We start from the raw sequence: 27,917 nt of genomic DNA on the forward strand, positions 1-27,917 counted from the left end.
TAAAAGTAGTAGAAGTCAGAAGATGTAAGAATTACACTACTTCATTGCACATGTACACTACTGTTTTAAAAACCCTTAAATTCATTGTAGAATATAGGGAGCTTCTGCTCCAGTAATTTGAATGAGCAGCATTCACCAGATGTAGTGTCTCCCGAAGACACACCCCTTCATTTGTTTGACAAATGAGGGTACAAGCACTTCTTCCGGGGTCACACACAAGAATACACTTGCAAAAGAGACAACAGAGAGACTTCCTTCACCAATCAGAAGTCCACTGAAAACCTCTGTTGCCATCACAACAGTACACTGCACAGCGGATGTTGAACACGTGGACCAGTTCGTCACATCTAACAAAGCAATAGACACAATCCTGTGACCGATATTAAGTGCGTATATCAAGTGAAATGTTGATCCAAACTCTTGACTTAAAAAACACAAGACTCAAACCGAGAACAACGTTGCATTTTAGAACAACACTGGTGATTTCTAACATTTTAACAAACTACAGTTGTTTTGACTTTTGACCATATTCATATGAAAATGACTAGGCGATGAACCAGTTTGACCACTTTTGGCTTTATTTAGATATTTTAAGCATAGCAAGTGAACAAATTGACTTTCAGCATTAGGATATACAATTTAATTGTGAAATTGTCTTGCAGATATCCGACTGCAACCAAAAAAGGCCTTAAATTAGTTATAATGCTTAAGTCTACTTGTTTTGACCTTCGGAGACAGGAGAGGTGCGCAAAACCAAAAGCTATCCTCCAGTTTTTGTTTTATAAAATAAACATTTAAAAAAAAACTTCAAGGCAACATTTATTAAGGTATGTGACAGACATTCTCCTCAGGTTTTCAACCATTGATATGAGATCCACGTCCACAATGCAGGCATTTCCTTAGGTGCTCTTCTTCTCTTCGAACATGATGTTGGCTGTTGCTCGCTTGGCTGCAAAACAAAAACCGAATCCATGTTTACACAGAGTGCAACCTTTGCTGTAACGGGTGGTTTTCACAAAGGCTATCTCAGAAAGATGTCTTCATGAGGAAAAAAAGAAATGCAATGGAGAATGAGAAAACACCTTAACTGACATAAATGTAAAATGTCATAGAGGTGTGTTATGTATGGTAAACTTACATTCTACGGTATGGTAATGTATAGAAAACAATACATTGTTCAGCAACATGGAAATGACCATGTGTGTTCATTTAATTAGCCTACTGTTAATTACTGTGATGTCAATTGGAACAAATGGCTTTGGATTTATCTTTAGCTTTGTCTTTCGTGTCTTCAGCATAAAAGTTGAAAGGTCACAAATCATTGCACAAACTAAACCTACATGACTAATCAATTTTAAACAATGCTCATGTATCAATACATCCCACACAGTATCAAGCTGACTGTTTGCGCTTCCTCACCCTCGTCCTTGAACTTGTCAGCTGCTTCGGATGCCTTGTCCTTAATATCCTTCATGGCACTGTCAATCCTGGCCTCATTCTTCAGGAAGACGGGACGAATGATGCGATTGTAAATCAAGATGGATCCATTGGAGGGAGTGGGAGCCATGCACCACACCAAGAAAGCACACTGCAAAGAGTACCAAACAAACACAGTTCTTTACATTGTACATTGTGTTTTTTCCCTCATTCCAGAAACCATTGTCAAACAGTGTTCCCATGCAAATAGTTTTTATTAGATCAAACACTGGTGGTTCAGTGGGGGGAAATGGTTGCCATGGAGTTTTCTGATAGGGCTACAAAAAAGAATGTGCATGGGACTGGTCTGTGGTTGGCAACAAATAAAGCACTGTTGTGTTTTCAACACTGCTTCTCAAAATACTTCTTGAAATAGACATTTGTTTGTCTTCTCACATGAAATTGTGAGAAAATGTAGGAAATGTGCAATAATGCTCCTTTTAATGTAATAAACTGCATACGTGCCAAAAGAACTAGATACAACATGAATGCAAATTGATCTTATTGCTTGAATAGCATATATTTGTAATACAAGTCTGTCTAAGCTAATTACAATACTGAACACACTGAAGTTTACCAACCCTAAATCAAATATTTGTCCTTTACCTTCAGCATATAGTAGAATGGGAACCAGAACAGGAAGAGGTCAGCGAAGAACTCAGCCACACTGAACACCCCATATACCACCCAGTAAGTCAGCCATTTTGTGTCGTCATCTTTGGTTATACTTTCAATTGCTTTGATCCTGAAAATGACACAATCTTATTGAGTGGATGCCATAATGGGGAAATAAACATGTAGAGACAGTGTAATTACCTTGTCATTATCATTAATTGAACAACAGGAAAAAAACAAGTGTGCCGCCCAACCATGTTACAGGCAAATAAATGGCTCACAATTTGGGTCTCCTTTCCTTGACACACTTTTCAGTGCCTTGCCCCTGACTCACTGTCTTACTGTGAAACTGGGCTACTACACTGAACTTTATACAGACTCTTGTGTGTAATGTACTAGACTGAAGTCTACTTGAGCACTAAGCAGCATGTGGAAGCATGTGGAACCAACTACCAACGCAGCTGTGGTCACTACTGACAGAGATGAGTCACTCGCCTTCTCGTGGTTTGGTAACCCTGTATTTTCTGGGCTTTTGTAGGCCTACATATTCTTGTGTAACTACGGACTGACAAAATCACTACAATTCTACAGCAGTCAGTTTTGGTTTCTGATTCTGTTTAAGACAACTTGTAGAATATGATTTGACACGCTACTCTGGAATCTGGAATTGTATGTAAATACTCAACTAGAACTAGGCGAGTAAATGTTATCAGTTATGTATACATGTGAAAGGTGTATCCCTTTGGTTGAAGACCGCCTACAGGTCTTCATTTCTTGAAAGAGGGCAAGGCGAGGCACTGATGGTGCAATATCACCCTATTGATTTACATCTTCCATTTAGTGTTTCCAAGGAAAATGATTCAGTGAGGGTGAGGAGGCTGGTAAAGTTGGCCTGTAGGCCGGACACAAACCTGTTACTTCCTAAAAGGGCAGCTGCAGTATAATCCTATATACATACATGACATGTTCAGAGGCAAAGAAAGGTGAGGTCGACCACGTGGTCCACATCTGTGTGCTACTGTATGTCACATCACCCACCCTTGCTATCACCAAAAGCTACCATGTGTTTAGAGGGTGTGTATGACCTATCCATAGTCATAACGGCAGTATGGCCCGTAGGAGGGTGAGTGACGTAATTCACTGACAATTGCTTCGGCAATGACAGCAACAGCTCTTTTTCCTAATGATACCATGTTACTGCAGATTATAGCCTACAATACACAATATACTCACGATATATATGCTGGGTAAGCGAATCCGATCAGATTACACAAAAGAGAAGCTCCATATCCAATCACGAGATATATAGCAACAATGGCGATGATGGCTGAAATAGAAGGCAGCGTGCTTAACATTTTATGTTAAAATAGAACTGACATTTTATGCACATTATAGAACTGTGGCGGCAGAATACATCGTGTTTTACAGAACAATCAACATCTGTTACCAATGACAAAAAAATGGTGTGCAACGAGCATGCAATTAACGTTTTATAATGGTCGAGATACATTCACATATATTATAAAATATTGTGTCCAAATTATGTAAAAGAACTATGTCGGAATAGTTGGTTTGCTCGGAAGAGAGAGCGTATGATTCTACATTTTTTTTTTCAGTTCCTGATGCCGTGCTGCGCTGCGCTAGTGTAGGCAACTTACCGAGTGCAATATAAGACCTATTCACTCCCGTTTTCGTTTCAATCTTCTCCAAAAGATCTGTCATAAGATTTTTCTCACGAAGAAACTTATCAAATCGTTCCTTTAATCCTTGTGCCATGGCGCCGTTTCCTGTATGGCCGTGTCAGTTGATTATTCAATAAACTTCATAAACTGCGACACCCATGCACAATAGCTCTTTTCTGCTTCACCCAAAATGATGGAGTGAGCGTCACAGGGTACGTTTGGCTACGTAACGGCGCAACCACACCCTTCCTTGTTATCAGAACAAACCATAGGGGGGTAGGGGGTAAACAATATTGTTTATTTATTGTACATACATAATTCTTACAATATAAATATTTATACTGTTAACGCTGCTCATTAGGCGCGTATATATTAGCTGCTACATGAAATAGGATTGTAAAGTGCGTATGAGCGTAAAACGTTAACAATATTATGGTATGACATTTTGCCTGCGATTTTTCTGTTCATGACCACATCAAAGTCATGATGACCTGTCGCTTGTCTTGATTTCCCCCCCTACTTTTATCGAATGCACTGGAATCTCTGAAATAGACTGTAAAAGAAGGATCTCTAAATCTTAGCAGTTTAGTTTATAGTAGTTTTCCTCGTTTCCCCTGCTTTCAAGTTACTTGGCATCGTTGTGAATTTTGATTGGGTTTGCCAGATGACTGTCATATATAGCTTAATATTACTGGTTAGATATGTTTTATGAACGCCCCTATTTATCAATGATTGGTTGAGACGTTAATATATTCGTAGTTTGAGCCCACCCTGCATGAACAATAACGTGAATTTGCGCGGCGTCTCACTGTATTTTTAGCAGAGTGGCTAACTAGCTAACTACGTAGCTAGCTGATTTCAGATGTAGCTAGAATACTTTCTAGGTTGTTTTATGAACTTTGCTAATGTATAGCATGGCTATGTCTCTCTGCCAGAACTGGCTAATGTTAGGGCAGCAAACAGAGTAGCTTTGCGCTGTACACCTTCCAAAAATTGTTTGGTTGTTCGGGATGTTTTTATCTTTAACATGGAGACAAAACGAGGGGATATTCCCAACGGCGTATTGGACGACCTTTGCAGGTAATGTTAACTAGTTAGCTAGCTTGAAAATGTTAGCTTGAAACTATCCAAAGTAGTCTCAGAGTGGCTATTATTAAACAATATGACTGCAAGGAACATTAGCACACCATTATGGTTTTAAAAACGCATTCAAGCATTTTAGCTGTAGCAAATAAGGACTGACTGAAATGTTCTTTGCGGTGGGGGAAAATTACATTTTACACCCTAATTTGTCTGTATCCAGCTAGGTTACCTGACAGTAACGTTAACATTAGCTTACCTGCAGAAGGCAGCTAATATAACTTAGCTGTGGGGTTTTCAACAATAGCAACAGTTAGCTTAGCTATGATAGTGTCTGGAAACATTAACTGTAGCAAGCTATTCTTTATGACCAAGCTAACTCCGATTGTTAGATATCTGTTACTCTGAATGCAAATGTGTAATTTACAATGTTATTGGGATCGTTAATGCTATCAAAGGTTAGCTTGCAAAGGAATCGTAGTTTGATTCCTTGAAGTTGCACAGTGCAAGTTGGGTCTAGGGAAAACGACGCTTTCTTTTTATATCTACGGCCCACAAACAAATGTTCAAATGTTTAGCAAGTTAGCTTTACTTTCAATTAAATATTAAGTTGTCATTATTGTATTGAAAAATGAAATGGCGGTTTAATTGTTTCCCTACTTTTAGTTTAAGAGTTACATTATACTGTTGCCTTGCTATCCCGAAGACTCGCTATTAGCTCATTTATCACTTCCTCTCAAGATGTTAAACGCCACGATGTTGTCATTCACAGGGCCTCTTTCAAAGAGACCTGTTGTTGTATAACCTAATAGTATGTATATAGCATTTTATTCCCACCCTTGTAGCATATTAAGATAGAGAACTTGTTCTGTTTTACTTCATGACTTGTATTGGTATGCTTTTTTGTTTTCTCCCCATCACAGCCGCTTCATCCTTCACATCCCCAGTGAAGAGAGAGACAATGCCATTCGAGTTTGCTTCCAGATTGAGCTCGCCCATTGGTTTTACCTGGATTTCTGCATGCAGAATGCACCAGGACTACCTCAGTGTGGGATAAGAGACTTTGCCAAGGCTGATATCCTTTGTTATCATTGCTGTTTTCGTTGTTTTGCTTAATCACTTTTGTCTTTAGACACCAAATCTGTCCTTGCATAGTATTTCAGTGTGCTGTGCTTTATCTCTGAGCTACTCACTTTCCTTAACTAGCATACTTTTTAATCATTGTCCCTTTCTGCTGCCGCATGGGGAGGACGTACAAAAGGTTTTAGATCAATGGAAGGAATACAAGATGGGTGTTCCTACATATGGTGCAATCATCCTAGATGAGACATTGGACAATGTAAGTAAAACATTGTATGCGGCCATGAAGGCCTTCTGTCACTTGACTGCTCTTTGGAAAGTCTTGTAATATTTGTTCAAGTTTTGCTTGTTTTGCTATTTAAGAAAGGTTAAGTTTACTTGATATGCCTCTGTTTTTTTTCTTTGTTATTCTACTGACCAGTGTGTCTTAACTGGTGGGTCACAGAACAATTCTGGGTGGGTCATGAAGCTTGTGGGTAAAACCAAAAGAAACTCTTTCATATCCAATTGGCAATTTTAACGGTAAACGCAAGTAGGCTATGGTAAGGGAAGATATTGTCTTAGATTGAGATAAAATGGGACAGAATCCCCAGTGTGCTGTGTTCACTGAATAGCCAGCAATTGAGAGAAAATGGCACATGAAAACAAAGCACCTATGTCAAAGACAAACAAAACAGACAAACTTGTTGAGTACTTTGAAAGGTGACACCAGGAGTTGAAGACCTCACGAATGTAATAGCAAACATCAATAATATGTTCCAAACATACAGGTATCCATTGGCTTGACCGCAAAAGGAAAAAAAACGCATAGATGCGCGACTTAATGCACATGGAAAATTGTGGGTCCCAAAGTAAGACCAGTTAAGAACCACTGTTCTAGACAGTCAAAAGAGCTGTTTGTGAGTTGGGCCTGTATTGTCTCCTGCAGGCATTGCTAGTTCAGGGCTACCTGGCCAAGTCAGGATGGGGTTTTCCAAAGGGAAAAGTGAATGAGGATGAGGCCCCCCATGATTGTGCAGTGCGTGAGGTGAGACATTCATATATATATTTTTTATTTTTATTTTTTTACTGATATTGCGATCACATGAAACATATTCATTAGTAGTCTGTCACTTAATAGTTCCTGTGTAGCTCTATGTCTTGATATGTTTGAATGCAGTTTATGTACCCTTGTGAATTTCTTATGTTTGAACCAACCACTTAAAGGAGAATTCCTGGGGGGGGGGGGGGGGGGGGGGGGGGGTTTACACACACATCTCGGTTTCTCAGTGCTACACTCTGGGGGCATGTTCATGAGGGGGGGGGGAGAATCTCACCCTGTATTTCAAACGTTATACTAAATGTATTCACCTTTGATGATTTTGTGTAGGTCATGGAAGAGACTGGTTTTGATATCCGAGACCGTATCTGCAAAGACACGTACATTGAGCAGAAAATCACAGACCAGTTGGCTCGACTGTACATAATACCTGGAGTCCCAAAGGATACCAAATTCAATCCCAAAACAAGAAAGGAGATTAGGGTACTAATCTTGAATCTTGGCAAGAAATTATTGTCCAATTACATAATTATTTATATTTCCACATTATAAATACTGTAGAGGTTCATGTATTTGTTTCTTTCCCCAGAACATCGAATGGTTTTCTGTTGAACAACTTCCATGTCACAGGAATGATATGACTCCTAAATCCAAACTTGGACTAGCTCCCAACAAGTTTTTCATGGCCATTCCATTCGTTAGGTCTGTATGTAACAGCTTTCTCCTTTTTTTTTTTCATGTGCTCTAGCTATTGTCTGACACACATAACTCTGGGCTGTATGACATGTTGCATTGTTATCACAAGTATGTGACAAACTTTAACTAATGAAAGTAATATGCTGAGAACTGAAAGCTGAAAACGGTCTCTTGGATGTCCACAGACCTCTCAGAGAATGGATTGCCAAGCACAAAGGGGAGTCTACAGACAGTGATGAGGATTTTGCTTCCAATGGCAGCACTCCATGTAAACCACACACCCGGTAAGCCATATGCCATGCAAACACATTTTTAGAACAGCAGTGTTTTAGGGAGATGTTTGTATTTTCAATGTGGTTGTTTGAGCAGTTCAGATATTTATTTAGTATTTATTTCATAGAAATTAATGATTTCTACAATTCAACAAGAGTTCGGTAAGAGTTCAGCAGTGTTGCCAAACAGGCCTTATAATTACAGGTCTGTTTGCCTTGATACTAGGAGGCACAGCTCCACAAGGTATTCAAATTATATGTATTCAGGTCATTAGACATTGCAACAAAGTCTAAGTGGCAGGCTCTTTGAGAACATGTTTGATCTTGCCCCTTGTTTACATGCTTATGAACTTAATGGTGGCAACATTAAGTATGTGCAAGTAAGTGTCGTAAGTTTTAAGGTTGTCCTATGATTGTACAGTGTGTAATGAATTAATGCAACAATTTTCCAAAACCTGCAAATGCCTCACACACTGTGTGTGTGTGTGTGTGTGTGTGCGCGTGTGCATGTCTTCAGTCCATCTGTTGGACAGACACTTGGTCAAATATAGTGTAATTGCTTCATGTGCATACTTGAACCTCATTCAGTATAGTAAAATGTCTTGTATTTTTAAACATTTGTAATATATTAATATTTGCACTGTTATTTCTGTGACTTGCAGTTGAGCCCCTTAAATTGTCTTTCCTAGACCATGGATGGATAACTAGAACCATTTGTTTTTTGTGAATCAAACCGCATTTTACAATCATTTGTCCTTATATTAGATTGCAAGTGGGTTTAGGACATACAATATATGTTCCTGTAACCTGCCATTTAACGTGGTCAGTCTTTATTTATCCTTCTCATTTTTATTACAAGGTCTAAATCCAGACGCACCCCATTGTTGACTGAAGCATCTCCAGGAGATGTCTGGTCCAAGCAAAAGCAACAAAAGCCGTCCGGGCAACCAGCACAGGAAATCAAGGTTTGTGCAAATTAATATGTTTACACATTGCCCTGGTTAATGGGAGGTCGCATCTGACCAGACAATGGCTTAGTAACGGTCAAAATTATGTCAACATGTTTTAATGTATCCAATGACTGATCATTGTGTGTGTTCACAGCAGAACCACAGTGCAAAAGGCAATGGGAAGAAGAACCAGGGCTCTCCCAACATGAAGAAGAGATCAAACGGGGTCAGCACACAACAGGTGAGCCCGACTTCAAAGAAAGCATAGACCAGGGCTGGGCCCTCATCAAAGTATGAACAAAGCCATCCCTCGCCGCCTGTGATCACATGCTTGGCATGTTGGAGAGTGAGGTTTTGATAACGGCCACTGTAGCATGCAGTTTGTAATAAACTACACCTAAACCATCATAGTATGCAATGATCCCTTTAAAGTAGAAGTCATTTGTTTACAGAGTACTTTGAAGTGAGTAATTTGAGGTGATGTAATTACAGAATCCAGGGTTGATTTGGAGATCTTCAATGTTTTTGAGCTTCTGGACAGTCTTGTTTGCATATAATAGCTTGGTGAACAGTAGTGGGTGTAGCTGCCAAGGTGATGATACGATACCATTACAAGGATGTTTGGACAATATTTACATTCTACCATCAAGCAAATATTGTGGTTTGATTCTGTGATTTTAAGATTACATTTGGTGTACTGGTATTTAGTGTCTACAGCCATCCTAACATGGTCTGCTTGCTTTTTCTGACTTCTTTGTTCTGCAGTGAGATGAGATGAATGAGGTCTTGTGCCACCTTGTGGAAGTCAGAAGTAATGCAATAGCATATTTAACAATAGAGTTGCTAATCATATTATTAAATCACAATTTTAATTCATTACCCTCATTACCCTATCACAGTACTACACTGAATCAATGTTTTTTTCTACCTCAAATGAACAGTGAAGGCCATTTCTGCTAGGTGGAGAGGGGGGGGGGGGATCTGAACAAATAATGCCCATTTGTTGTACACTAGACAGTCTGCAGCCAATAACAGTGTCCAAGAGTGCTATATTGGATCGAATGTTTCCGCCTCCTTAAATTGAATAGCCAGCCAGGGGTGTATCTCAGATGTGTGGTATAGACCCGTTCACAACGGCAAAAATATCCGGGTTTGCTTGAAAAGCACTAGTGATGTGGCTAAAATCAGTCCGTAATCAACCTTTGCTGAAATGGCTAACGGTATAAAACAGTATGTACATACACTCAGTGTACGGGATTTGAGGATTATTTGAAAAAAACTTACATTATCAGATGGGACCATTCTGACAGACCTCTATTCTAAGTGATTGGAAAGAAGACGTAGCAGGATTGCCCACCGTTGAATTGCCGGACCTTTATAATCACCTTATTGAAAAACCGAGCGTCTACAGTAAGGAGAACTTGCGGGTGTATACATCATTGGATATATAACTATGTCCTAAATGGTCATGTCCAAGATTTACAATACAATGATGTATCGGATGAGTTTTGTGTTGTAACTGATGGCAGTTGATGGTTGTTTTGTCTCAAGTGAACGTAGTGACATAGGCTCAGCAACGGTCTATAGTGACACACAGAGGAAGTGGTTAATCCTCTAATAGAGGAATCCTGCGTTCCCCCAACAACATTAAGCCATGGAGTTCTATTAGGAGGTTTGCTGCTTTCTGCTAGTCTTCTCATCCAGGTTATTCACTAAACTACTCTGCTCAGATCTCTGTTATTGTTGGATTATTGGTTGTCATGTGTGTATTGCTGTTATTATTGTGAAGCCACCGGGTGGCAGCAAATCTAATATGTGAATACTGACACAACATACACTTTCACCAGAAGGGGGCGCTACAGCTCCTAGGTCCACAGCGTATGTTATGACAGGCCGATGGCAAATTACTTCTTGGTGCAGTACTGCTTAAAATAGGGGAATCCTGTGTGTGCATTTGTGATGTGCTTATGTCAACATTTCTGTTGTGCAGAAAGACGAAAGGAGACTTCAGCCTAGAAGACTACAAGACAACTTCGACACAGGTGGGTTTATTCATTGTGTCTTATTTCTGCCATTGACACTTATGTTGTCTCAATGACCGTTTTAACATTTTCTAAAGTTGGCTTTGCAAAGTTTTTTGGATATAGCAGAGATTTCCCTTAAAGGGATATTCCGCCATTTTTGGAAATACGCTCATTTTCCACCTCCCCTCGAGCAAAACAATCGATATTTACCTTGCTCCCGTTCATCCAGCCATTCTGTGAGTCTGGCGATACAACTTTTAGCTTCAGCCTAGCATAGATCATTGAATCAGATTAGACCATTAGCTTCTCGCCTGCTAGCTTCATGTTTAAAAGTGACTAAGATTTCTGGTAATTTTCCCATTTAAAACGTGTCTCCTCTCAAGTTAGAAAGTGCAATAAGACCAACTAAAAAAGAAACCTGGTGTTTTTCTAGGCTGATTTGACATGGAACTACACTCTCATCTGGCGTAATAATCGAGGCAACTTGCAAACGTACCATAGGCGCAGTGATATCGTACGCAGCATCTGAAAATAGTCCCCATAGACAACAAGCAGTAGTAGTGCCAGTAGTTTCCAAGTTGCCTTGATTATTACGCCAGATGAGAGTGTAGTTCCATGTCAAATCAGCCTAGCAAAACGCCAGGTTTAATTATCAGTTGGTCTTATTGCACTTTCTAACTTGAGAGGAGACACGTTTTAAATGGGAAAATTACCAGAAATCTTAGTCACTTTTAAACATGAAGCTAGCAGGCGAGAAGCTAATGGTCTAATCCGATTCAATGATCTATGCTAGGCTGAAGCTAAAAGTTGTATCGCCAGACTCACAGAATGGCTGGATGAACGGGAGCAAGGTAATTATCGATTGTTTTGCTCGAGGGGAGGTGGAAAATGAGCGTATTTCCAAAAATGGCGGAATATCCCTTTAACTTTGTTGGGTCTGCCTCAGCCTCAGATAGCTCCTCTCTTCACCTCGAGAGCATTTTCTTCAAACTGTGTCTCGGTTTGTGTCTGTGTACAATGACTGTCCTCACTCCCTGCCAGCAGCATTTGGACATTGAGAGTGTGTGGTTTCTGAGGCGTTTTTTTTCTTTTCGCTCTCTCTGCAGATGCTGTCTACAACGCGTACGGCCTCAACGGCCAGGTTCCGGGCCAGCCCGGCGCCATCAACGGAGACTCCGAGCACATCCTATCCTCCCGGTCCTTCCTCACCTTCAAGTTTGACAGGGAGGCCATCATGAAGTGCTTTGACTCATGAGGCTCCATGTCCACCACCACCACACACCCCCCCCCCCCCCCCCCCCCCACAGTATTACCCCCCCCCCCCCAACCCCCTCCCACAATGAGACTTTTACTTGTCGCTGGGCAGCACATAGCTATTCTCTCTCCAGTCAAAACAAAGGAAACCCGTTTGCAGAGGTCAGAGTAGGGGATGGGGACAGTGAAGGGCCCGAGAGGTCTGAATCGGACCAACTTCTTGAATAAAGTGGCAGAGCTGTTTATGTGTAGATATATATATTTTTCCACCCCTGAAAAAAGGCAAGAATTATGGTCAGTTGGTTAGGCAATTGGTTTTGGAGCCGTTTGGAGCTGCAGTGTTGGTACAGCTTCCAGATTTGGCGTCTAGGACCGAGTGTGGTGTGAATGTGACTGCAACTGCATCATGTCGTGCACACAGGGAAGCCACTTGGGGAGAGCCCATCTGGCATGTTGAATGCACCAGTTGTTGACTGGACGGGCATGTTAGTGTGTGTGTGTGTTTATGGGTCTGTTATAATGTTTATGTACCCATAGCCAGCCGCCTCTCCCTCTTCCTCTGTGTGTCAGTTGTACGAGACATCTGCAGGTACTGTACTGCGAATTTGTTGCACCAACGCGCTAAGTACCATCAATAGTTAGGGGTGGAGGAATTGTCGCTGAATCATCTCTGTGAAGGTCTTGCAGAAAAGAAGGGCGAAGGAACTCTTGCACTTTTTCTAATGCTGTCGAGGAATCGCTCCTCTGGTGATGAATGTTACTTTAACAGAAGAAGCAGTTTGTTCGAAAATGATGAGGGTTTCTTCAGGGAACTGTTCTCCTCTTCTGACTCACCCCAAACATACACTTCCACCCGTCTACTCAATAAATGCATTAGAAAGTCACTGTTTTAATGACCACGTGGTTTAAGCAGTCGTTTTTCAGCTTTTTCTGAGCCATCGGTGATTAGTACTGAAACCTGATTGTGGATCTGCAATGCTTTTCCGATCATCATGATGACCCATCATTTACTTATTTGCTTCTCTTGCATTGAGCTTTTAAAAGTGTCAGTTGTGAACACTGTACTGTACATTTCTAGCAGTGTGTCTCTCTTTGTAAAAAAAAAAAGAAATGCTTCCTTTATTTTTTATTACGTGACTGCTTGAGTTGTGTGTTGTGTGAGATGTCATCAGGAAAGTGTCATTTTCACGTTGTTGTCTATGTTGTCTTAAGTAACCCTTCAGGTTTACTATTCGTATTCATCTTTGAACCGGCACTGATTTTTTTTTTTTTTCATTTTGATTTCCTTTTACAGTAAGTGCAGTAACGTTTGGACTGGATAGTTTTGAATAATGGAGTTCCATCAGTATACAATGTGGTTCGCATAGTTACCGAGCCTTTGGGCGGGGGGATTGCGTTTGCTGTATATCGTCTTTTGCAATAAAACCTCTTCTCTTTAGAGCTAATGATGCTGTCTTTCCTGTCTTCATGTAGGAGATCTAATCATGACCTTGTCTTTTGCACTGAAGTGTAGCACCATAATATGCCCATAGACTTCATCTGATAAGAGCAATCCCAACAGACCTTTTCAGCGCACTTCAAAGACTCTTAAAGAAGTCTCTAAATAGTTAACTTGACGAGACTGGAGGCTGATTAGCTGCTATTGGTTTTGGATGGAAAGTGCATTAAATGAACTCATTCAAGTTTTATATATGTCTGTATATATTAGTATATATTTTCAGTATTGTGTCTGTTATGTAGGTCTTGTTTATGAGCTATACAAGTTAAAGAAGGTCCAGTGTTCTAGATGTCCAAATACCCCTAGTGGACTAGAGGGACCCTGCTTTGCTTTATTTACCCACAGATTTGATGTATGTCTTGGCGCCGAACATCCGAGTTTTGCGGACCATATACTTTAGCAGATAACAGGATCAAATCGATAACATCAGAACAAGGAGTTAAAAATCAACCAACAATAGGCCAAAAAAATAAACGCCCGCCACTCCATGTAAATATTGTGTTGTCTGTCCAGATAGACCATCCTGTTGCATGTGAAAGGCATGTAGCAGGCATATTAAAACATCGTTAGCAAGGTCCCCAGAGCTAAAACATGAGAAGGCCAGTGGGTCCACATATACCCTGTCCCTGGATGTCTGGGTTTCTGAGGGACACAGCTATAGGTAAACTGACTTAGCTAATGAGTCGTACAGAGTCGTAAAGCAACCCGTGCTGTCTATTTTAGGAAGTGTAGGTTCCCGTGCTTGGCGTAATCAGTAAGTCTTAGGGAAATTGCTCTCCCATGAGATATTCTTATGAAACTAACAAGCAAAAAGAAAATTTCTTGACTTTAACAAAAAAAAAAAAAAAAGATCAGCCACACAGATGTACCAACTACATAGAGACCTCTGGATGTCAACTGAGGTTCATAGCTCATGCAGTTCAGAGTGGTGCTTTTTTTTTTTTTTTCCAGTGGTCATTTGCTAGATTGTGTAACATCACTCTTGTGCCTTACGTAGGATTCGGCAGAATAGGAATGCTTTGATTACTTTGAAAACTTTGATTATTTTATTACACATCTTAATGACTTTTCTTACAACTGCCCACTCACGTTTTACAAACTGCACACACAAGATACACACAATGAAGAACAATGTAAAACAATTACTAATCGTCTGATCAGATTTTTCCAATCTTGTATTTTGAAGGGCAGCGCCTTACACGAGTATTTAAGGTCTGAAGATTTAAACCATGAGCGTAATGTTTTGCAAAATGTGTTTTATGACATTGAAACCTGAGTCAAAAGCTGATATTTAGCTTTGTTGTTTGAGTGACATGTGTCAGAAACTGTGTGACAGATTTTTGTCTGTAGCAATTCATAAAAGCCATAATAAGGAACCATAGAAAAACGTCTTTGTACAGTTAGTGTAATTTGACTTATTGTCTCAAAATTCTTGTGTTTCAGGTCTAAGTCTTTTTAGCCAGTTCATTCAAGTAGAAACCTTCTCCTCTCCTGACGTAATTGGACAGACAGAAGTTATTCATTAAAAATTTCTTTGAGGAAGGCGTGAATTTAATGAGGGATTAGTGCACTGATTGGGGCTTTTGATGCCCTTAACTTCGGACTCTGAAGGCATTGTTTTTCCTCATACTGGAGGAAATAAGAACACATACACCAAGGGGTCACTTGTGCAGTAGTAGTAAGTCTTGAGATAGCAGGAGAGGAGGGAATAAATCTTGTGAATGGCCTTTTGAGAATGCGTTTGTGAGATAGGTCGCTTTCGCCTGAAGTAAGCCCAGTGGGTGCACTCAATCTTGCTCTCTGCTGGTAAATCAAGTATGCTCACCACCATATGACTTTCAGTCTCTGCTTTCCTCTCCCTCTCTCTTTCTCTCTCTTTCTATCCCTACCTCCATCTACAATTCATCCTCTCTGCCTCCCTTTTGATGCATCCCTCTTACCCCCTCCTCTCCCCCGCAACACTTAATTTCCTCTTTGTTTTCTCCACCAGGCACCCCCCACTTTTTCTTTCTTCCTTCATCCCTCCCTCCACCTCTCCTTTCTTCTTTCTTCCTCTCTGTCTCTGACCTTTCAGGTATGTGCTCTTTCTTTCCTCCACGTGAGCCTCATGCCTTAGAGCCAGAGATAGGGAACAAGGGTGACTGACTGTAATGGGATCCCTCAGGTCTCGAGCCAGGGGTGTACCTCAGGTAAAGAGTTAATTTATAAGACACACACTGATGACCAAAGACGGCCGGTAAAGTTGGACACATGTACTCTCTAAGCTCCACTCCCGGTGGAGGAATCAAGGAAACTGTACATGGTCCTCAGTCATTCTTTCAGACCAGTGAGCATGTTTGATTCATGAACAGCAGGGTCATTTCAAGGTTAGAGATACAAGGCCATTTTTACTGGCAGACAAGACATTTTTAGATTAGGACAAGAAAGTCTCCAAGAAAGTAGATTGCTAAAAGTGGATGGTCAAGTATGGTAAAAGACCTCTCCCTTTTCATAGAAATCTAACAGGGAATGATCTGTTTCACCTTCACTTTCAGAAAGAGGGAATTCTCCTTTTTCACAACCATAGGAATCCTTAAGATGACATACGTAAACATGTGTCAAGAAAGATGACTTAATCCAGAAGTGACGAGTGTCTGCTTGAGTCATCAACATGCAAAAGGCAATTCTCTCTGCTTCTCTGTGAGACACTTGGCTCGCTTTCGCTGCGTTTGGCAGAACCTTTGTATGTGCTCAAATGGACTTCAGAGGTAAGTAGTAGAAGTTCTGACAACACTCGGCCACACTTGCCTCTGCTGCGTGTTGGAGCGGGTTCTCAGGGCTGCCACACCTCCACCCCTCCCACTGAACGACACTCTGGACTTTGCTCATAACCAATGGAAGGGGGGTGGTGACATGCTGGGTAGGGTTGTGTGTGCGTGTGTGTGTGTGTGTGTGTGTGCGAAGGGGTGGGTTTGTCTGGTTAGCCAGAGGGCTGAGACCAGCCGATTAGATTAGGTTGCACTTATGAGTTAGGAGCAAATCTGAAAAGGAGAAGGGGAGGGGAGGGGAGGGGATGGAGAGAGAGAGAGAGAGAGAATGTGGAGGGTACCTTCAGTGGCCTCAGGGCCCTGATTGGCCCGTGCTCCATCCTTGGGGGGCCTCTATTTAAAAGCCCAGCCCAGGTGAAAGAAGCCCAGAGTTGGACAGCAAGACAGCGGTTAACAAGAGCCTTTCCAAGACGTCTAGACATCGCCACACAGCCCAGATGCTACGAAAAGCCTTCCTCGTGGTCTTCTTCCTCCATTGTTTGGTGCTGAGTTTAGCATCTTCCTCTTCATCGTCGGAGGAAGATGATGGTAGCAGCGAACAAGGAAGCGAGGAGCACAAAAGTAAGTCTAAGTTATTTATTCTGCTGTTTTTTATATTCTAAGAAGAGGATGTCATTCAACAGGAGTTCTCCTGAAATAAGATTCTAGGTTGTATACAGATGTACGTCGTGTCAAGAGGTTTGTGAGTGTTAGACTTGGAATTGAATTGGGAGATTAAATACAAGCTGTGCTCACAAGCACTTCAACATGTGTGTCTGTCAAGACAACATTAAACACAATGCATTCTGAAGGCCATGGCATTGCTGAACCAGTTCCTTTTTGTACAACTGACAACAGTCAGCCAAGGTCCTCCACAATCTTGTTTGAGGAGTCTAAGCAAAAAGCCTTTAAGCTAAGCAGCAAAATATTGCATTATCCTGTACTGGGCAATTCCACTGCAAGCTCAACTGTGATACACAACTGTCTATCTATCACCACTATCATTATAGCTGCCAAAAGGTAATGCTTGTGTATAATCATTACAAACTAATTGCTGTGCTGAATTCATTGGCATCAGGCTGTTTTCTGTGATTTATGAATGAAAGGTAAAATAATGTGTGTGTGTGTGTGTGTGTGTGTGTGTGTGTGACGATGCATGACAGAACAACTAGCCTGAGTTTTACATTTACTAGCCATCTATAAACAGCGCAGTGTCACCTTTGGGGAAAATAATATCAGAGCGAAAGATAGCATGTTACCATCTCCTAATTTGTGAAGTCCAAGCTTGATAGACTTGACTTTATTGGCTTTTATCAACTTTGTTCCCACCTGTGATACTTGTTCTTGTGGTAATAGATTTGTTTCAAAAATGAATAATCAATCAAAACACAATATTTCTAAATCGCACAGATTGTGAGCAAGTGAAGGTATTAGGGCATACTTGTAGAGATTTCAGTCAACAATACAGAAGTAAATAATTAGTGACACCCCCCCACCCACCACCCACCCCCGAACAATTCTTTATCCTTTAAGGTGCAGTCCGTGACTTTAACCTGTTACAATTTTCTTCCAAATTACTGGAATTATCATATTTCTCTAGCTGTCTTGTGTGTGTGCTCAGAAAATAGACCCCCATGTTCATGCATAGCCCTGGATTTGTTGATGGAAAACAAGGCTATATTGAGTCACACTATTCCTGACAATCCACAACGTTTCTTTAAAAGCACTAAAGGAAGTGATTTATTTGATGGGCTGTTGAATTCAAATGTTATCAAAATGTTGCAAGAATCGAGGATTTGATGGCATGAGCGCAAAACACAGTTTCAGCACTCCACACCTGTGTAGATTGTGACTCATGTCGTATCAAGACTGCATGAATACTCTTTCTCTCTCTCTCTCTGTGTCAGAGTGATGTGGGAAATAGCTTATTCCCTTAGACATTCTGTGTAAGTGACATGGATGCTGTGGACTCCCTGTGGTTTTTGTGGGAGAGGCTTCCACGTCTACGTGCTGTGGAAGGAGTACAGCCAGTCCCGGACGAGTCGACTCCTGAGCTCTGTCTCTCGGTGCCAGTTAGGAGATCACAGGCAGGAGCTATGTTAGCGCAGCTTCAGAAGGATCATCAAAGTCTCACTGTGGGACAGATGGAAAAAGACACATGACACACACACACACACACACACACACACACACACACACACACACACACACACACACACACACTTTTCTCTCTTTCCTATGCACACACACACACACAAACACACACACACACACACACACACACACACACACACACACACACACACACACACACACACACACACACACACACACACACACACACACACACGCCAGACATTTTTCACACCAAGGTGCAAACAGTGAGACCAGAGAAGATCTGTGGCTGTTATTCATTCATAAGACAAATCACCAGCAGGATAAGCAGAGACCATATTGACACAGTGCTGCCCGGCCTTCAGATGGACAAAGACCCCAGCTGTCCACACAGCACACAATGACTTCATCTGCTAAGTACCTTCTATATTTTTGTTGATTTAAAACTGTAAGGAAACAAGGGGGAAAGGTCTGACGAACGTCACAAGCACAGACACTCCTTATGAGTGATTGGTGTCAGTTGGGGGTAGAGGGCAGGGGCCGTGTGTGCCGTATTGCCAAACTCCTGTATGGTCATGTGTGTGGAATCACCTCAGCTTTGCCCAGGGTCTGATTCTGCTGCGTCATTACCACACAGCCTGAGATAAATCAGGAACAAGGAATGCTTTGGGCCGCAGATATTCCAGCTTGCAAGATTTAAGTGGAAGAGTCTTGGCACCCGTCACAGTTGCACAACAAACAACAAAACAGATTGACAAGTGTTTACCCAGAGCCAACGCCTGCCAGTGCAAATTAACAGCTTAATTAAATGTTTGCTGTTGGTTGCAAGATTTTTTTTTCCCCAACTAAACAATGGAAGCTGCTTCCAAGCCATGGTCATGGTTTCGTAACCATAAATGAAGATATGGAACCCAATGACTTGTTGGCTAGCCTACATGTATAGAATGCTGAAATAGGATTTAGACAAGAAGATTTATAGGCTACACTTCACACCCAATTTCCTGGATAATTCCTTCTGGTATGCTGACCTCTCCTCTGTTGTGTGTGTTTTATTCCAGGAGCAAACTTTCACATCATCTAAAAATGTAGCCTATTCCATGTTTTTTTGTAAAGGTTTGATGATGTGGTCAACATTGTTTTAGCCTGAGGAAGCATTTGCAATAGGCCTATGGCTTGTAGCCCACGGACCAGTTTAAAATAAAGAACATGAGTTTGAGCAGGAAGTGCCGACTAATGATGGCGAATGTGAATCCTCTGAGTCACTCACACATCAGCTGCTGGAGAGGAGAAGTGAATTCCATGAGCATATCTGCCAAGGCTATCCCCCCTCTACAAGTTGCAGTGACTTCAACACTTACCACATAATTTTACTGGAACCGGATTATACGGTGGTGGAAAGAGTTCTCTGAAATACAGGAATACGTGGCCTTGAATCATAGCCCTGCCTCTCATGGCAGTCCTGTCCGTAGGCTACGTGCGCACAGTAACGTAGCCCTGTGATCTGCAATGTAAGACTGTCTGGCTGCAAGTAATTCTCGTAGCTTTTCAAATATAGCGCAGCCTGTCTAAATTCATCCGCGACTGATGGATACAAGGGACCTAATATTTAAGGAAGAGTTTGCAGAGGTGATTCCCAGCCAGGTCGGCTAAATACAGGGTGTTGGACGTGGCGAGCTTCGTGGTAGGTAGACCAAGACAGCTGTTCCAGTAATGCTGTCCTTAGAGGCTATGGTAAAATTGGGATGGCTACTTGTTTAATACACAGAAGAACTGCCAAGATGTGGTGGCACACGTGTGAGGAAAAGGAAAGTTTCCTGTTTATGTGGCCCAGGCTCCCAATCCAGTATTGGGCTGAATTACCTGTTGGGGGAAAACGGTGCATATTCCAGAGGGACATACATTAACTCACTGACCTGTCCACTCCATCACTTTCAGTGCTCTTGTACAGTAATTTCCACATCTACCTTTAGAACTTGGAGTTACCCACTGACAGTTATGTTTATTCAAGAAACAGCTGTTGCTAGACATCCTTACATTACTACCAATTCAAATGGTCACACAACCGCCAACCATTATAAATCCCTATCACATGTAGCCCATATTCAGATTCCTGGATGCCGTGCTGGATCAACTCACACAGGTGAAATAAAGCCTCAGCTCTGTCTGCAGCTGCTTTGTTACTTGCTGCTGTCTGGGCACTTTTAACATGAGGTAGCAGGTAACCTGACAGTGGACCTGGAGGATCGCACACAATGGGCCCAACACTCTCAAGGGTTCCGGAATGGTCCTGAGTTTAGCTGGAGCATAATGGTGGCATTCAGCTCCACTCATGAAGGGGTGATTGTGTTTGTCTGCCGGTGTGAGTCGGCGTGGAGGAAAGCTACGGGTGTTCTGCGCCTGCAGGGACAGCATGTACACTGTTAACTCTTAGTCCCCTCTTAGGGCCTAAGGCTGGAAGTCCTACTGCTTCTCTTCAGCTAGACCCATTAGAGCCATGTTGGGGATTGTAGTGGGTTGTTGTACAGGCCAGCTTAACCCAAGCTGCAGTTATGGGTATTGGGCAGTAGCTTTGTCGCATGGATCAAGTACCTAGGTACTAACTAACCAATGCCATTATGTGGATTTTTGGGTCAAAGTTTTCTGAGCAGAAAAAAGTGGATGGGAAAGTCAGGCAGTAGGCTAGTGATGACTTTTTCACACTTTTTTGTTTTGCGTCACAAAATTGGCACCCATTCACTTAAAGTGTATTTGAAGTGTGCCTCGCCTGATTATAGAAACATGTATTAAACTGAATGTACCAAGGGCAAAAATGTCTGGCTGTGGTTGTAATTGGGCCATTCACTATAACACAGCCTCTCTTCTTTGAACTGTTTTTTTTTTTATTAGTGTTGTGAAATGCGTGTTCATTTTATAGACTAATATAAACTCAGTTTAGTATAATAACTTTGTCTGACAAAAAAAAAACCTTGCATACTAATGAGTGAGGTTGCATAATGTGGAAGGGTACAGTACATCTGATAAAATGTGCCAGTGTATTACTGTGGACAATGTCAATGCCAATGCACCTGTGCATTTGGAATGTTTGCTGAACCAGCAGATTAAAACACAGTGTGTTGTGTACTTATAAGAATATCCTAGTTAAACCATGTCTTTTTTTCCATTTACAGAATCACATTCGCATCATTGGGGTTACACTGGTAAGTGTGCCAAACCAAACTGTAAAGTGAATATGCAATAGTGGCCTATACTATTATGATTAGAGATCATTAACATGTATTTACCTGGCCGACACCTTTACTCAAGGTAAAGGCTTATTTATTCACTTATGGTCTAGTTATAACCCCATGTTGTTAATTAATTTCTATCCCCATGCAAGATTTTGTTCAGATTAGTGGTGAAGGACAGATTGATACATTATTAGATGTCATTCAGGATTAACCTTGAAATCGACATTCAATCAGTGCTGCAATCTTGATAAAGTGAACGTAATTATCGGAAACATACTCTACCTATCAGCTCTCTGATAGACTGAGATCACAGTCTCAGTATATCACAGGCACAGAGTGGCATTCTCACTCCGTACCAAGGCCTTGAGGAAGGAAGGACTGTATAAGATTATGATCAAAAGATGGAAAGCAACCTTGATGACCTTTCTCTCTCTGGCCGACAGCTCTTTCTTGCCACTTGGTCTTCATTCCTTCATGTTCTGTGATCGCATTGCTGACCTTCTGTCCTCACTCTCGTTTAGACCACGGGGAAACATGGGGTTCTGTTTTCACTGACTGCAATGGAAAATCCCAGTCTCCCATTGACATCAACACCAAGACAGCCATCCACGACGCCAGCCTGCCCGCTATCAAGCTGGAGGGCTACGACCTGACCGACAGCCCAGCCCTCACGCTGCTGAACAACGGGCACACATGTAAGCATCAGACCCACGATAATGACACAGATGTTGTTGTAGGTCTCAAACTATGACCCGGGCGCAAATCAAATTCAAATATGCCCACATCTTTTCTCCACTTGAAATCCCTTGAAGTCGCACAACTGACACGCTTGCATTCCCAGCTTGCAGCTGCAGCGAGTGTAGGCCGACTGTAAGCAGTGTTTAAACAGGGCGTTGACGAGTGATGTGATGCCCTGTGTTTGACCCCCACAGTGCAGCTGAGCCTGCCCCGCAGCATGCAGATCGTCAGCGGCTTCGACCGGGTCTACCACGCGGCACAGCTCCACTTCCACTGGGGCTCGGTGGAGGAGCCCGGCTCAGAGCACACCATTGACGACGTCCACTTCCCCGCAGAGGTGAGAGACAGAGACAGAGACAGAGAGAGAGAGAACATACGTACAAACAGAAATGGATTATCAAAAGAAAGAGTGCAAAAGAAAGGAAGAGAGAATGTATGAACAGAAATGGATGATCAAAAGGAAGAGAGTATAAAGAAAAAAAGAAAGAGGAGAAGAAATGAAGAGAGAGAGAAAAAGAGGTATCAAATGAACAAATGCATGAAAAAGTGAAGAAACAAAGACAGATAGAAATGTAAGGATTAATGATGATCTGAGTAGGACTATGTTTTCTGGCATTGTTGTAATGTAGAGCTGATATATCTCTCTCTAGATCCATGTGGTCCACTACAACTCCAAGTATGCCAACCTCTCAGAGGCAGCCGCTAAGCCAGATGGCTTGGCCGTCCTGGGAGCCTTCATCGGAGTAAGTACCATCAATTGTCAGCCAGATACTTTCCCACACAGGGCTTCAAGTTGTCATATCACAGATATCAGTGGAATCTGGACTGAGTTTGGCCCAGATCTGGGCTGCATGTAGAACGGTTCTGGCATGGGTCTGGTGTTTGTGTACCAGATCGGGACAGGAGGATTTGTGGCTGAATTAGCCTCTCTGTTGGAAGAGACAGCTGCTCTGAATGTTCAGAATGTGCTACATGTACTAAACAACTCATAAGTCTAAATGGATAATTGATCTGAACTCATTTTTGAGATAATTGTGTTTCTGTTCATTCAGATCGGTCTGCGTGAGAATGAGAACTATGAGAAGATCCTGTCAGCCCTCACCGATGTCAGTGTGGAAGGTAACATGTCACCTCATTATTCCTTTCTCACAGCACATCTTTCTTGGGTGTGTGTGTGTGTGTGTGTGTGTATGTGTGTGTGTTGGGGAGGGGGTGGGGGGTGTAGCCCCAGGGCCTGAGCGAATGACCACTGAGCGGGACTGAAATGATGCTCTTCTGGAATAAAGTCTGGGCAGAAGTATTCATGGCATGTTAGGCATACCTGACATTCTTATTCCTTTTTTTTTTTTGTTTCAGAAACTAATACAGAAATCCAAGGGTTCAATGTCCGTCATCTGCTGCCAAACAGTCTGGAGCGATTCTACAGATACACAGGATCCCTGACCACCCCACCCTGCTTCCAGACTGTCAACTGGACCATGTTCAATGATACCATTACAGTGTCCAGAAAGCAGGTCAGTTGGGTTTGTTGAAAGTGATATTATAACAATGTAATATTGCATCGGCCAAGTGCAGCGTGAGGGTATTGTTGGTGTGGTTTATTGGATCATCATAAAATCCTCAGAATACTGCCAGAGATCATTCTGACATGTAAAATTAACACAATTTCTTCCTGTTAAAGAGTGGCGACTTCTTGGAACCCTCCATAATCCTCTCTCTCCTCTATCTCTCTCTCTCCTAACCTCTCTCTCCACTTTCTCCTCTCTCTCCCTTCACTTTCTCCTCTCTCTCTCTCCACTTTCTCCTCTCTCTCCCTTCACTTTCTCCTCTCTCTCCTCTCTCTCTCTCCACTTTCTCCTCTCTCTCCCTTCACTCTCTCCACTCTCTCTCCTCCCTCTCTCTCCACTTTCTCCTCTCTCTTCCTTCACTTTCTCCTCTCTCTCTCCCTCTCTCTCTCCACTTTCTCCTCTCTCTCCCTTCACTTTCTCCACTCTCTCCTCTCTCCTCCAGTTGGCCGCCCTGGAGGACACTCTGAAAATGGAGCAGAACCAACTCCTGCGCTTGAACTACCGGGCTCCGCAGCTCCTTCATGGCCGACGTGTCCTCTCGTCCTTCGGCGCCTCGCCTGCCGAGCAGAGTGAGTGACCCCCTACCCTCCCTCTACCCACGTTTCCGCATACATTTATATATGTGTGGTCATTACTTATTAACCAACTACTCACCCCTCGTAGTGTTGAACCTATGAACCTCTGGTCCAAATCCTCTTTAAGTAAGCCTGAGCTTAAGGCACAAATTTCATCATTGTTTGAGGTAGCCTAACAGTGTTTTGTGTGTGTGTGTGTGTGCGTGTGTGGGTGTGTGTGTGTGTGTGTGTGTGTGTGTGTGTGTGTGTGTGTGTGTGTGTGTGCATGGATGTGTGTTGAGGGATTGTTTTTTTTTTTTTTTTTTTAAATGCAAAACATCTTTGAACAACTCCAAAGAGACTTCCGTTGAAGCTTTTTTCTCGCAGCTTTTCATGCGGCTCTTGGAAAAGAGCCTTATCTTCTGCGGGGGAAAACACTTCACACGCATGCACTGTCTGTGGTTAATTCATGACAACATGCAACCTTTGGAGCCTACACATCCTAAAGTGAACCGTTCATGTGCTTCCAGACTGATAAAAACTCCACAGCCACACGTGCACATGTGACGGTTCTTATGGCCTGTATGGGACAAAGAGATATGAACGAAACCTCAGACAGACAGACACACACACACACACACACACACACACACACACACACACACACAGAAGTGTACTGCATCAGCTGCATTTGTCGTGTAATAAAGATTAGCTCCTTGAACTATAATGCATTTGTTTTGCAGGCCCCAAAATCGTTCCCCTGGTGGAAACCGATCCCAGCAATGCTAACCCAAGGGTTAGAGCATCCACCGGCAGCCTTGGTGAGGAGCACACACACACACACACACCTTATTTACCATCACTCAAAGAACCGCTCTTATCTTAACGTTCCCATTAGAACGTCCTCAAAGCCATGTGGGCCTACAGCAAACTTCATCTGCTTTATACATTGCCATAGCCGTTGTGTTACATAAGCAAAGACATGGTTTGTGCAAATATATGCTGTTTATTTCAGACTAGTGTGCACACTAAATGACCTCAAGTTTTCACGGATTCAGATAATGTATATGCAGACAGGTGTATCTACAGCTAGGACAAAGTACAGTTGACAAAGACTAGGGGCTTTGAGGACAGACGTTGCATAATGTGAATATATTATGTTTTCACCTGTATTAAACCCTTACTTTATGTTCTGTCTTTCTCTCTCTCTCTCTTGACATACAGCTGGACTGTCCAAAGGTATGTATTTAGTTTCATTACATTACTCATAAGATTGAAAATGGTGCGCTTGACAACGCAAATCTTAATGCCTGCCCTTCGAATTTAAACAAACAAGTAATTTCATGTAGGCTACATGTGCTGTGAGCTAAGAGTGGATGTGTCTCTTCTCAGGTGATATCCTTGCCATAGCGTTTGGAGGACTCTTTGCTGTCACTCTGCTGGCTTTCTCATCATATGCCTACCAGCAGCGGAAAAAATATTCCAAGTAAATATTCCACCTCTCCTTCATCTCGTTTTAGTTAGTTATTTAATTTGCGTAAGTGACTGTTTAATTTGGATGAGGGAAATGCATGTCCTACTTATCGCTGATAAATTATGAAACAAAATGTCTGTGTGTGTGGCGCTGACTACTGATTACTATGGCAAATTCAAAGAATGTTTACGAAGGAGTAATGTCAAGTATTTAGTTGACCTTCTGTTCTCTGGCATGTGGTCAAAAAACTATTTATCTTCATTAAACACACAGTTGTATGCCATTAGACATGTCAATATTTAACTGCATGTGTGTATAATGTGCATGCTTGTGTTTTGTTTGTTTGAGTGTGTACAGTATGTGTGTGTATGTGTGTGTTTGAGAGACTGACGCAACTACCTTCCCAAAAACTGAACTTGTATGTTTTGTCTGCGCAGGATTAAAAAAGATTCCCGTCAGAATGTCATCTATAAGCCAGCAACTAAGGAGGAGGCATAGACACCCAATCTCATTTCCTTACCACTCACTTGCAATATTTATGTTGTTCTTTTAGGATTATTAGAAAGCTTTTATATTGTGCACAAGTATTAGCCAGTACCATGCCTGGTGAATGTGACATGTCATAGAGGTTGTAGTGTGTAGAAGGAGTGTCCTTACTGTCTTTATTGCAGACACCTTGTGTCATAAATGTGTGGAGTTGGTTAGAAGTACTGTAGGCTGAGGTTGCTGTATTTATTTTTCACTCTGCATAGTTAGATGTCCCACACAGAATTCCTCTAAATTACCTCATAGATACTTAAGGTTGTGACGCAGACAACAAAAAAAACTTGTACCTCTAGGAATCTGTACTTAGGAAGGAAGAAGGTCCAGGTTTGTGTTTATATTTAAGAAAGACTGAGAGATTGAATGTATTTAATGTATGTATTTTTATGTCTTGCTATTGTTGTGCAATTGTGTGAACCCTTGAAGCCTATATCTTCTTCTCATCACTATGCTTTCAGATGTATGAAAATGTTATGTTTTTGATCTGTATATGGAACAATAAACATGTTGTGTTTAAGTTTGCCCCTTTTGTCCTTAAATTATTATGATCACCGCCTGGATCAGAAGGTCTCTTTAATCTTGACCCGATCAAAGCCACACAATTTGAAACACAGTATAATATACATATATATATAGAAATATTGTATTCAATCTCCTACTGGTATACATGGCTTGTAAAGTTACATGTAATAGCAGTACTATAATAACAGTAACTATGCATGAAGGCACCTCTTTACATCTGCCATAGAAATAAACTTAATTCAGGGACCCGTCCACAATCACACAACTCCAGGCTAAAAACAGGTGGCCACCACAGCTCACTAAAACTATATTTATGACATGACAGTTAGCTTGCACACAGGGGCCTCTAAGACACAGATTTATGGATTGTAAATCTAGTAGAGATTGTTGGCGCATAAGTAACTGTCAGAGAATGTTTTTAGTGTATGGGGTTGAAAGGTCACAGTCAAGCAAAGGGTGGGAGCTCCATAGGTTGAGTTAAGGAGGGGCCATCCTTCTTTAAAATGTAAACACACTTACAGATGTGTGCGTCACTATTAAATGGAAAGCTTGAATAGCTTATCAGTTGTCCTAAGAAGAGATATGAAAGAGACAAAACCATGTAAGAGGTTCCTCCTCAAATCTGAATCTGAATGTGACTTATGGTTTCTGTGGCTCAGGATACCTCAGAGAATGAGACATAGAATTATATTATAACCAACACTTCTTCAGCCGAGCTGGCAGC

General features: G+C 41.8%; 3 protein-coding genes across 4 annotated transcripts; 2 read left to right on the forward strand and 1 right to left on the reverse strand.

Annotated features, from left to right (window-relative positions):
- Window positions 1–556: 556 nt before the first annotated feature.
- Window positions 557–3,967, reverse strand: reep5 (receptor accessory protein 5). The gene is made up of 5 exons (XM_062554767.1): window positions 3,750–3,967; window positions 3,325–3,418; window positions 2,083–2,221; window positions 1,420–1,588; window positions 557–949 (listed from the first exon to the last, which is right to left on the reverse strand). Exons 1-5 carry the CDS (start codon window positions 3,865–3,867, stop codon window positions 900–902), a joined length of 570 nt encoding a protein of 189 aa, XP_062410751.1. The 5' UTR covers window positions 3,868–3,967; the 3' UTR covers window positions 557–899.
- Window positions 3,968–4,565: 598 nt separating this feature from the next.
- On the forward strand, window positions 4,566–13,613 carry dcp2 (decapping mRNA 2). 2 transcript variants are annotated; one of them, XM_062554248.1, is made up of 11 exons: window positions 4,566–4,853; window positions 5,777–5,928; window positions 6,065–6,192; window positions 6,862–6,960; window positions 7,303–7,455; window positions 7,562–7,674; window positions 7,854–7,952; window positions 8,800–8,905; window positions 9,045–9,131; window positions 10,881–10,932; window positions 12,021–13,613. In XM_062554248.1, exons 1-11 carry the CDS (start codon window positions 4,801–4,803, stop codon window positions 12,167–12,169), a joined length of 1,191 nt encoding a protein of 396 aa, XP_062410232.1. In that variant the 5' UTR covers window positions 4,566–4,800; the 3' UTR covers window positions 12,170–13,613. The 2 variants fall into 2 exon arrangements, with proteins under 2 accessions (XP_062410232.1, XP_062410233.1); XM_062554249.1 differs by having other exon boundaries at window positions 9,048–9,131.
- A 3,164-nt stretch (window positions 13,614–16,777) lies between these two features.
- On the forward strand, window positions 16,778–27,193 carry ca9 (carbonic anhydrase IX). Its single transcript, XM_062554196.1, has 12 exons — window positions 16,778–17,034; window positions 21,735–21,764; window positions 22,316–22,489; window positions 22,727–22,869; window positions 23,183–23,275; window positions 23,585–23,651; window positions 23,889–24,046; window positions 24,543–24,669; window positions 25,398–25,475; window positions 25,879–25,893; window positions 26,047–26,140; window positions 26,566–27,193. Exons 1-12 carry the CDS (start codon window positions 16,911–16,913, stop codon window positions 26,624–26,626), a joined length of 1,164 nt encoding a protein of 387 aa, XP_062410180.1. The 5' UTR covers window positions 16,778–16,910; the 3' UTR covers window positions 26,627–27,193.
- The last annotated feature ends 724 nt before the right edge of the window (window positions 27,194–27,917 follow it).

The sequence above is a fragment of the Sardina pilchardus genome, chromosome 14 (assembly GCF_963854185.1).
Source record: "Sardina pilchardus chromosome 14, fSarPil1.1, whole genome shotgun sequence".
NCBI classification, from domain to species: domain Eukaryota; kingdom Metazoa; phylum Chordata; class Actinopteri; order Clupeiformes; family Clupeidae; genus Sardina; species Sardina pilchardus.

Excerpts from the sequence above, each read along its gene's own strand:
- reep5 (XM_062554767.1), bottom strand. The coding sequence starts at position 3,867 with ATGGCACAAGGATTAAAGGAACGATTTGATAAGTTTCTTCGTGAGAAA. Across the intron at positions 3,419-3,749 it reads TAGGTCTTATATTGCACTCG|CCATCATCGCCATTGTTGCT; the intron begins GTAAGTTGCCTA and ends CTTCTATTTCAG. Across the intron at positions 1,589-2,082 it reads CATTCTACTATATGCTGAAG|TGTGCTTTCTTGGTGTGGTG; the intron begins GTAAAGGACAAA and ends TACTCTTTGCAG.
- dcp2 (XM_062554248.1), top strand. The coding sequence starts at position 4,801 with ATGGAGACAAAACGAGGGGATATTCCCAACGGCGTATTGGACGACCTT. Across the intron at positions 6,961-7,302 it reads ATGATTGTGCAGTGCGTGAG|GTCATGGAAGAGACTGGTTT; the intron begins GTGAGACATTCA and ends GATTTTGTGTAG. Across the intron at positions 7,456-7,561 it reads AAACAAGAAAGGAGATTAGG|AACATCGAATGGTTTTCTGT; the intron begins GTACTAATCTTG and ends TTCTTTCCCCAG.
- ca9 (XM_062554196.1), top strand. The coding sequence starts at position 16,911 with ATGCTACGAAAAGCCTTCCTCGTGGTCTTCTTCCTCCATTGTTTGGTG. Across the intron at positions 23,652-23,888 it reads CACCGATGTCAGTGTGGAAG|AAACTAATACAGAAATCCAA; the intron begins GTAACATGTCAC and ends TTTTTGTTTCAG. Across the intron at positions 24,047-24,542 it reads TTACAGTGTCCAGAAAGCAG|TTGGCCGCCCTGGAGGACAC; the intron begins GTCAGTTGGGTT and ends TCTCTCCTCCAG.